The sequence below is a fragment of the Triticum aestivum genome, chromosome 2D (assembly GCF_018294505.1).
Source record: "Triticum aestivum cultivar Chinese Spring chromosome 2D, IWGSC CS RefSeq v2.1, whole genome shotgun sequence".
Classification (NCBI taxonomy): Eukaryota; Viridiplantae; Streptophyta; class Magnoliopsida; order Poales; family Poaceae; genus Triticum; species Triticum aestivum.
The window spans coordinates 14,047,728-14,058,634 of record NC_057799.1 but is presented as its reverse complement, the minus strand read 5'-3'; the positions used below and the strand labels follow the sequence as shown (position 1 = coordinate 14,058,634).

Genomic DNA, 10,907 nt, shown 5'->3' with positions numbered 1-10,907 from the left:
ACTTGGTTCCTCCAGGCTTCACTAAAGCCCTTCATGCGCATTGCCTGCTGAAGAAAAGGCCACTTGACTTTATCATACACCTTTTCAAAATCCACTTTGAAGATAACCCTATCTAGTTTCTTCGAGTGGATCTCATAAGTGTTTCATGCGGGACGACCACCCCTTCCAGTATGTGTCGCCCCGGCATGAACACTGTCTGACTTGGTTGGACCACGGAATGAACAATTTGTGTCAATCTATTGGTTCCAACCTTTGTGAAAATTTTGAAACTCACATTTAGCAGACATATGTGCCGGAATTGTTCTATCCGAATTGCCTCATCTTTCTTTGGTAGCAGCGTTGTTGTACCGAAGTTGAGATGAAACAACTCTAAACGACCGTTGAAAAAATCATGAAACATAGGCATAAGATCATCTTTTATAATATGCCAACATTTCTTATAGAATTCAGCAGGAAACCCATCTCGTCCCGATGCTTTATTCGGTTTCATTTGTAAAATTGCCTGAAGAACCTCTTTTTCAGTAAACGGGGCAGAGAGAAAATCATTCTCCACTGCCTGTAATTGAGGTATATCCTCAATCACAGATTCGTCTAATGTCACCGTGCTTGTATTTGGTGGTCCAAAAAGTTGTTTATAATAATTAGAGATATATGCTTTCAGATTTTCATGCCCCACTATTGTACCCTCGTTTGCGAAATAGTACATGGCTTGTATTTTCATGAGGCCGTAGGCCAATATACATACATGTACATGAATGGTAAACACGCAAAAACCTTGGTCAGTCGTGGGCAGTTAATACATCCTCGCCTGTCGAATACTCTCTCTGTAAACTAATATAAGATCGTTTAGATCACTACTTTAGAGATCTAAATGATCTAATATTAGTTTTACGGGGCGAGATTAGTCCGAGAGTAATCCGACTTCATCACCACATCAACCTGTACTAGGAACCAATAAGGGTCCACGACTGAAGAAACAATCTTGTCACGGCTCGAGGAGGGGAGCAATGAACACCCTGCATGCCCTAAACCCACAATCAAGGAGCGTAAAGTAACCGTCTACTAACCTGAGGAACCATCTTGGTGTGACCGTCCGCATAATTAGCAGTTAATGGCAGTACCCCAAGAGTCATCTTCAACCTCAAAACCTATAGGTTTCCATGTCATTGCAGGAAGGCGCCATGAATGATCATCTGCGAGGTTTCTATGAGCACAATGATCTAGATGTCTTGTCCTGCCATATCTAGAACAATCTGCAATCCCCTTCGCGATTGAAAAGGGAAACACTGCAGGCTGGAGGGTGAAGTAGGCGATCTTGGGGAGTCCTCAAAGTCAAAATCGTCGATGTCCAAGTGGTGAAAGGAGGTCATTTTGCACCGGGGAGAAATCCTCGACTGAGTCCAGATGAATTAGGATCTTGTACAACATAGAATCGATACGACGAGATCTCTGACCAACACGGAGCTCGCAAGCAGCAAAAGACGGGTTTGGAACCTCACCGCGCTGATCAAACTCCGCCTCAATGAAGCTAACAAGTTTGCCAATAGGAATACCATTTGGACTATAATTCCAACCAACCACCTTGAAAGTGAACATGTCATTTGGTACATAACAACTGTCGATTCGGCCGGTTTTGCATCCTAAAGCAGCCTCGCCGAACGGACGCCCCTATACCTCGCATTAAGCGAGTCGAGTCATCTGACTCACTGAAGCGCATGACGATATGGGTCGGCATAGTTCGCCGTAGGTACACTGCCTCGTTTTCATTTCTGTTTTTTTTTATGTTTTTATTTCGTTTTTTAATCCACTTTTTTGGTTTTACTTATACTTTTAAATATTCTAAACATTTATATTACAAAAATGTACTTCCCATAATATTGTTTAAAAATGTTAATCATGCTTTGAAAAATGTTGAATGTGTATACAAAAAATGTTGATCATATATTAAAAATGATGAAATTTCTTGATCATGTATATAAAATGTTAATCAAGCATCTGAATTTTTTTGAATAAGTATTAAAAATTGCTGAACAATAATTTGAAAAATGTTGAAAAAGTATTAAAAATGTCAAACAAATATTTGAAACTGTTGAATAAGTATTAAAAAATGTTGAAAAATAATTTGAAAAATGTTTAAAAAGTATTAAAAATGTCGAACAAGTATTTGAAACTGTTGAATAAGTATTAAAAAATGTTGAACGAGTATATGAAAATGTTGAACAAGTATTTGAAAATGTCGAGTAAGTATTAAAAATGTAGAACAAGTATTTGAAAAAAATATTGAATAAGTATTAAAAATATTGAACGAGTATTTGAAAAAAATGTTGAACAAGTATTTGAAAAAAATGAATAAGCGTTAGGACAATGTTGAACGTGTATACAAAAACTGTTGATCACTTATTAAAAAAATTAACACATGCAAAAATGTAGAGTGGAAACGAAAACAAACATAAGAACAAGCAAAAAACGGAGAAGAAAAAAAACAAAACAAAAAATGGAGAAGAAACAAAATGCAAGAAAGAATGAAAAAATGGAGAAGAAAAATAAAAAATAAAAAAGAACAGGAAAAAAAACCTGGATCGAATAGCCTCAAGTAGGACGCGCCCTACAACTTACCACAAGACGGACCCTAGGTGGAGTTTTTTTTAGCATAATAACTTTATTCATCAAATGATAGCCAGATTGTTTACATATTGATGAAGAATAAAGTCAGAGATGATTTCCCACACTTCAGACTTGCTAGAATTAATACAATGTTTAGCTAATGCATATGCCACCGCATTGGCCTCTCAGCTGCAATGATCAAAGATAATGCTAGCAAAATCTAGTGCCAAGAGGGAACACTCAGCTATGACAGGCACGGCCGATCCCATATATGCGTTTGGATCCTAGGCGGGGTTGGTAGCAGCACCCGATCGCAGCTGGAGACCAGGGATCGAACCCTGGTTCTCCCATTTTCTCTCCATTATTTTTAATCCGTACGAGCGCGCCAGTGGACCGGCCCAATATGACGTAGGTGGAGGAAAAACTTCAGCGAGAGTTCCCCTCTCACCTTGCTTAAAGCGACAAATAGTCGCCACGTCGCCGGACAGCGCCCACCTGAGCAGATCGCACAAAGCCCAGTCAAACAGAGCTGGGCTGGGCTTGCACTTACTCTACTAGTTAAGCAGGCTGGGCTCAACTGAAGCCCAGTTCAAACGGCTGCGGAAGAAGCAGAGAGAACAATCCTTTGCTTCGGTCCGAAGTCACTTCACGAGCGGCGGCATGTCCATCGATCTGAACTCGGCCGAGAAAACAATCCATGGATCCTTTGCCCGCGTCCTCAAGCCTCGAATCGCTTGCAACTCCTGCCATTCCATTCCTCCCCTCCCCACGCACGCAAGCTACCCGCCTCCCTCCTCCCCTGCCCTCCTCTCCTATATATGCTCCCCGCCATGGACGTGCTACTCCCACCCATCAATCCACCCATCCCTCAGCGCTCATTGCTAGCCAGCCACCCCCATTACTCTCCACCTAGCTTAACAACCACCGCCGCCGCCGCTGCTATGGCTTCCAACACCGCCAACGCGGCCTCCGAGGTGAGCAACGCCATCACCGACCTCAACGACCACCTCGCCACCGCCCTCGGAGCCGGCGACGAGGCCGGCAAGACGACCGTCATCACGCTGGCGGGGGAGAACAACGGCGCCGTGATGGACGCGGAGGACCTGGTCGTTGTCGAGGCCGGCGGCGAGGGGGAGGAGGGCGAGGAGGAGGAGGAGGTGCACGTGGCCGCCTACACCAACAGCAACTACCAGGCGGTGAACAACTCGGTGCTCCTCGCCGGCAGCTGCGCCGTCAGGGACCCCGGCGTGCACGTCGTCATCGTGGAGCACGTCGACGACATCCGCGACTGCGACGGCGACGAGATCTTCGAGGACGGTGAGGTGGCCAAGTGAGGCCATCTATCATCGAGCGGTGCGGATGACGATGTTCTGCTTCTACTCAATTTGGTCGGTCGGTCGGTCGGTGGCTTCTTCGGGCCGTCTGGAGATGTTGCGTACTACCCTGAGTCGTTTGGAGTTTATTTAATTTCTATATGAGCGTTTGATCATGCACATGTATGCATATGTTTATGTATTGCATTTATATGTATACGTCCTCCTAGTGTCTGCAAACATATTTGTATGTTATGTAAGTTTGCCTCATGTGCGGTTCTGAAATATTTGCCACTCCTAGCTTTTAAGGTCCATGACCGGACCCATGTGTAATGTGTTTGAAGCCAATCTGTTTCAGGCTCACTTTTTATGTAACTGCTTTCGAGCATCAATTTAACAGCAATGCTATGGATTACCGGTGATTCTTATGCAATTAGTTTTATAGGCTGACATGACAGTCTGTGTTTTCTTAGATTGCAGATTGTGTTTAGAAAAGACCACTCCCCTCTAAATACGTTGAATTTTTTTTAATACACGATGAACATTTTTTTATAATGCACGGTGAACCTTTTTATAATATAGGGTGAACATCTTCTTAATATATGATGAACATTTTTGTAATACATGGTGAACTTTTTGTATAATACACAAAAAAAGAGAAGGAAAAAGAAAAATGAAAAAGAAAAACAGCAAAGAAAAAGGAATCAAAACAAAAAAACCGAAACAAAACCACTGAAAACCAGACGAAACACTAAGAAAACCATAAGCAAATCCCTACAGAAGAAAGAAGATGCAACGAGAAAAGATGTCGAATCAACTGGCTCCACCGCAGGCATTGTATCGACCATTTGCTGCCCGCGGGTACCAAATAGGACCTGTTATCAGCGACTTCCTAGTCACTACTTCTACAAGCTCTTGGGTTCAAACAAGTTTGCTATGTTAAGACAGAGGCCTGGAGAGACGACAACGAGTTTTCCTCACGGTGGGCCGTCGATGTATGCAGGAGGAAAAAAACTTTGACACCCCCAAAGATTTGGATGCATTGTTTAAGTTTCTATAGGGGTGCTTTTGTGATGGTTTGGGCTACTTAATATATGACCTTTTGGCCTTTTCTCGCAAAAAACTCATGAAACGTTCTCATTTTAGTCCACATTGCAAGCATGACACGCTGAGTCAGCTCGCGAGTGGTTTAGGTGGGACGAATGTCACTCTGATGGATGATAGAGGGCACGTGGGGGGGGGGTGCAACATATTCTTGCGAAAACCACCTCGGTTTTCTCCTAATTCTGAACTCAGGTCCTCCTGCTTGAAGCCCAAGGTTGGGCAATATCCACTTCAAACCGAGGAAGCACCCGACAGTTTGGGCGTCACCTCGAAGCCCTGATATTCCAGGATGGAGTAGTGACTTCACCATAGGAATGTTCGGTGCAAACTCTTGACACTCTGGGCCATGATGTACATCGAGAGACTCCGGGACAAAAGTGCCAATGACCTCAACTACACGAGAGACAGTAACTCAAAGAAAAGGATAGGCTATAAGCTCGATCTTTTTGGCTTTGGACGAGAAGAGGATGGAATGGAGCACTGAGCATACTCTCTTCCGCCTTCAACGTCCCCCTCAATAGTGTGGCTTTCCCTAAGACTCAGAAATAACTTCACAAGATCACTAGAATAGAAGATAAGTAAATATATTCGCGAAAGCCACATCTTCGCTTTTTCTGGGTGATGCTTGGCAATCATCACATGTCAGGCTAAATTTTTTGATACACTAAACATGTACATTAGACAATCTTCGTCGGAACATCTAGCACAAAATGTCACAGTGTCACTATACTACTCCCTCCTTTCCGGTTTATAGGGCTCATCTCAAAAAGTTTGTTTTCCCGTTTTATAAGTCTTAATTCTACTACTACTTACCGTTAGGATTTTAAGGTGTATTAAATCACTGCATGCAAAGATGAAGAAAAAACTCACCAATGCATGTAGAAGTTATTGGCCATTTAGTGGCCATGCATGCATGTGGTGTAATTAATGCATCGGTATACACAATATTTTGAGAAAAATGAGAGTAGTACTAATTAAGTACTTTTGCAAACTACGAAATTAATTCACCATTCATCATCTACCTTGGTTGAAGAAATTTTTAAATTAAGCCCTATAAACCTGAAAGGAGGGAGTATGTGTTCAAAGACCACTGCGCTCTAAATTCTACTTGTGTTAAGACAACCTTAATATAGCTTTAGAATCAGCAAGTGTGTTTCCTCTTTTATGTGAGAACAATTTTTATCATGGATATGAATGGGAACAACATGGTTAGAAATTATACCTTCATCATCCTCCCCTCGTCGGCGGCAAGCCGGTGGTTGTCTCCTTGGCTCCTTCCCGCCAGCTCGTGCGACGAGGTCGTTCATTTTTAAATAGATGTTAGCTTTCATTTGCTAGTAAATTTGTGCTACATCCCAATTTTAGTATCATGTAGATTTGTGTTGCATCTCTCTAATTCTATTTTCTTGTTCATGTCGAGTGAATGATGCATTTTAACAACTCCGATTTGATGGTGCGGTGCTACTGTTCTAGGTGTTCTCTGGTACTCTAATTTGAACATTTTGTTTCACCGATTAGTATTCAGGAGGATCAAGTTAGAAGGTTGAGGTTTTGGCTATGTAGAAATGATTTGTTTTTAATGGCAAAAACTCATCTCCTATACAGCTTATTTTCCGTTGTACGCACTCGCTTCGTATGTGGTATACGCTACACCGAAAGGAGTACCAACTGGTGTTTAGACGGTGTGTATGCGGTTGGAGCGAGTGGCCATGGAGGTTTTATCCAACATGGGTGGCAGCATAATCTACAGATCGGTCCACCATCTTCTTCGACGTAGGCATAGTGTCGGTTCTACGGGACTCTATTGTTGCCCATATGTCGGTTTTTTTCTTTGTTAGGCTGTTGGTGTTTGGTTGTGTGCATTTTAGTTATGCAGAGGCTAAGTGTAATTTGTCATGTTTTATATCCACTTGATGTTGCATTCTTAGTTAATAAAAATGCCTTTTATATCAAGAAAAAAGGTAGAGTTGATCAATATCATCTCTTCTTGGAGAATTCACTAAAGTCACGATCTGATGGAAATAAAGGGACGGTTTGATTGACATGGGTGGAGATTTAATTAGGTGAACATGACTTGTTGAGTAGGAGTACATCTGATTCCTACTCGTCATTCAGGACAGGAGTACAATGATTCAATCTGATTCGTACTCGTGTCGTTCAGAAAGACATATCGACAGTTCATACTCGTGTCATTCAGGGTACCATGATGCAGTCTGCACAACAAACACAAGTGTGCCATGTTGATTCGTTCGTTCAGCTGCAGCCACTAAGCACTAGGCAGCCATGGCAATGGAACTGGAGAGCCCTGCCACGACTCTCCTCGTGGTCGTGGGGCTCCTCATCCACCTGGCCGGATCCAGCCCCCCGCCGACTCCTGTGGTCTGCGCCCGCGGCACGTCCGACTGCACGGTCACCAACGCGTATGGCTCCTTCCCGGACCGCGCCACCTGCCGCGCGGCCAGCGTCACGTACCCGAGCACCGAGGAGGAGCTGGTCGCGGCCGTGGCGGCCGCGGCGGCGGCCGGGCGCAAGGTTAAGGTGGCCACCAGGTACTCCCACAGCCTGCCCAAGCTCGCGTGCCCCGGCGGTCGCGACGGCACCATCATCAGCACCCTGTGGCTCAACAGCATGGTCAGGCTCGACGCCGCCGCGCGGCTGATCACCGTGGAGAGCGGCGTGCTCCTCCGGGACATGCTCCGGGCCGCCGCCTCCGCGGGGCTGGCGCTGCCTCACTCGCCGTACTGGTCCGGCGTTACCATCGGGGGCCTGCTCGCGACGGGCGCGCACGGGAGCTCGCTGTGGGGCAAGGGGGGTGCTGTTCATGAGTACGTCGTCGGGCTGAGGATCGTGACGCCGGCGCCGGCGAGCCGGGGGTTCGCGGTGGTGAGGGAGCTTGGCGACGGGCACCAGGACCTGGCCGCCGCCAAAGTCTCCCTCGGCGTCCTCGGTGTCGTCTCTCAGGTCACGCTGGCCTTGCAGCCGCTGTTCAAACGGTCGCTGACGTTCCTGGAGCGCGACGACTCGGACTTGGAGGATCAAGTGGCCGCGTGGGGCGGCCTCCATGAGTTCGGCGACCTGGCGTGGCAGCCGGGGCGGGGAAAGGTCGTGTACCGCCAAGACGACCGCGTCGACGTGTCGTCGCTGGGCAACGGCCTCAACGACCATCCCACCCTCCGGTCGAGAGCCGCGTTCGGACGCGTCGACGCCAGACGCGCAGAGGAGCTGCTGGAGGAGAACGGCACCGACATCGCCAGGTGCGAGGCGGCGGCGGCTGGCCAGCTGCAGCCGCAGCCACCACACGGCTTCACCAACGACGGCGAGGTCTTCACGGGGTACCCCGTGGTGGGGTACCAGCACCGCATGCAGGCGACCGGCACATGCATCGACAGCCGGGAAGACGGGCTCCTCACCTCCTGCAAGTGGGACCCTCGCCTGGGGGCCACCTTCATCTACAACACGGCCATCAGCGTCCCTCTCCGCAACGCCGCGGCGTTCGTCGCCGACGTGAAGCGCCTCCGGGACCTCAACCCGCGCACGTTCTGCAGCCTGGACGCGAGGGGCGGCCTGCTCGCGCGCTACATCAGGGCGTCGTCCGCCTACCTCGGCAAGCCGGAGGACGCGGTGGACTTCGACATCACGTACTACCGGAGCTACACCGCCGGTGCACCGCGAGCGCACGCGGACGTCATAGACGAGCTCGAGCAGATGGCGCTGCACAAGTATGGAGGCTTCCCGCACTGGGGCAAGAACCGCAACTTCGCCTTCGACGGCGCCGTGGGCAGGTACCCGAAGGCCGGCGAGTTCCTGGAGGTGAAGGGCAGGTACGACCCCGACGGGCTCTTCTCCAGCGAGTGGAGCGACCAGGTCCTCGGCATCAACGGGACGAGCCCGAGCGTCGACAAGGAAGGCTGCGCCATGGAAGGGCTGTGCGTCTGCTCCGACGACTTGCAGTGCGCGCCGGAGAGGGGCTACCTCTGCCGGCCGGGGAAGGTGTACAGAGAGGCCAGGGTTTGCTCGTCCTCTTTCCAGCCAGCCGCCGGCGCGCTCCGGGATGAGCTCTGACCTCTGAGAATTTGTACGAGATTCTGAGCCGGCCGTTTCACTTTCAGAATCTGTATGAGCTGCTGGTGCACAAGTATTGGTCCTTCTATTTCATAGTACTTTTTAACTTCGCTTTGAACCTTATACATCGTTTGCATTTTCAACTCGAAAGCTCATGCTTGTGATAACGAACTTGTAGGCTTGCATCACTGATGCTGTCGACGGTGGGCATACATGCTATGTGTTAAGCGGTGGAGCTCATGGTTGTGAACTTCATGGTTATGCTTGGTGTAAATTTGAAACTTTGTTGGATATGTATGTATGTGTGAACTTGTTTGTGAATTTGGTTATGCTTTTTGTTGTGAACTTGGCGGAGATGTATGCATGTGTGAACTTGTTGGAGATGTATGCATGGTTAACTTGTGAACTTGATGGAGATGTAAGTATCTTGTTTGAATAGCATGGTTGTTCCAACAAGGAAAAAAACAATATCGGCTACAAGACGAGTGCAACACTCGGCTTACACCCGAGGACCAAATAACACTACCCAGATTTGGTATAAGCCGAGTGCTCTTCAGGAGCACTCGACTTACAATGGACACGTGGCAGCATATGGGAGCTTCATTGTACGAGAAGTTAGCCGAGTGGGGCCACTCGGCTTACGCGTAGACCGTGGTGGCCCTCCACCACCTGGCTCATGTTTGGTACTCGGCTTATAGTGGACACGTGGCTGCACATCGTCTCCTGTGGGTGAAAAATTAAGCCGAGCGATGCCCTCGGCTAACAGCGACACTTGACTTACTTGTACACTCTGAATGCACTACTGTCCTTGGCTTAATATAACACTGGGCTTAATAGTGATACATAGCGGTAGGCCGTTGGCCCGGGTCTGAAAATAAGCCGAGTAACACCTCCGCTAGCCTTTGTAAGCCGTCATGTATCTCGGCTTATATGTAAGCCGAGTAGCCAAGAAACAACACTCGTCTTACACGGCATAAGCCGGTATAAATAAAGTCGAGAGCCGTAAGTGCAGTGCTCGACTTACTCTAAGTCGATTATGTTTCTGAGTTATTTGGGCTTCGTCGATTATATTTTTAATTGACTTTATTTTTTTTCCTGCAGTAGCCGGTTACAACTTGAAGCAAATCTGGATCATGTTCCTGAGGTCATCTTCATCGATCGAGCACTACGCGGATGCTCTAGCGAGCACATGCGATACACGTGGGAGCAGGGAGAGGAGGAAGAGGGCGAGGACGAGGAGGTGCAGGTGGCCGCCTACACCAACAACAACTACCAGGCGGTGAATAACTCGATGCTCGTCACCGGTAGCTGAGCCGTGAGGGACCCCGGCGTCCACGTCGTCGACATCCGCAACTGCAACGGTGAGGAGATCTTCGTGGACGGCGAGGTGGCCAATGTTGGGAATCGTAGCATAATTTTAAAAAATTTCTACGCTCACCAAGATGCATCTATGGAGTATACTAGCAACGAGGGGAAAGGAGTGCATCTACATACCCTTGTAGATCGCGAGCGGAAGCGTTCCAATGAACGTGGATGACGGAGTCGTACTCGCCGTGATTCAAATCACCGATGACCGAGTGCCGAACGGACAGCACCTCCGCGTTCAACACACGTACGGTGCAGCGAAGTCTCCTCCTTCTTGATCCAGCAAGGGGAAGGAGAGGTTGATGGAGATCCAGCAGCACGACGGCGTGGTGGTGGATGTAGCGGGTCTCGGCAGGGCTTCGCCGAGCTTCTGCGAGAGGGAGAGGTGTAGCAGGGGAGGAGGGAGGCGCCCAAGGCTGTAATGTTGCTGCCCTCCCTCCCCCCCCCCCTTTATATAGG

At 48.1% G+C, this 10,907-nt stretch overlaps 2 protein-coding genes across 2 annotated transcripts; both read left to right on the top strand.

Moving 5' to 3' along the window:
- The first annotated feature begins 3,419 nt into the window (after positions 1 to 3,419).
- LOC123048286 (uncharacterized) lies at positions 3,420 to 4,211 on the top strand. Its single transcript, XM_044471420.1, has one exon. The coding sequence runs from the start codon at positions 3,423 to 3,425 to the stop codon at positions 3,936 to 3,938; it is 516 nt and encodes a 171-aa protein (XP_044327355.1). The 5' UTR covers positions 3,420 to 3,422; the 3' UTR covers positions 3,939 to 4,211.
- Positions 4,212 to 7,235: 3,024 nt separating this feature from the next.
- Positions 7,236 to 9,493, top strand: LOC123048285 (L-gulonolactone oxidase 2). Its single transcript, XM_044471419.1, has 2 exons — positions 7,236 to 9,156; positions 9,262 to 9,493. Exon 1 carries the CDS (start codon positions 7,305 to 7,307, stop codon positions 9,081 to 9,083), a length of 1,779 nt encoding a protein of 592 aa, XP_044327354.1. The 5' UTR covers positions 7,236 to 7,304; the 3' UTR covers positions 9,084 to 9,156; positions 9,262 to 9,493.
- The last annotated feature ends 1,414 nt before the right edge of the window (positions 9,494 to 10,907 follow it).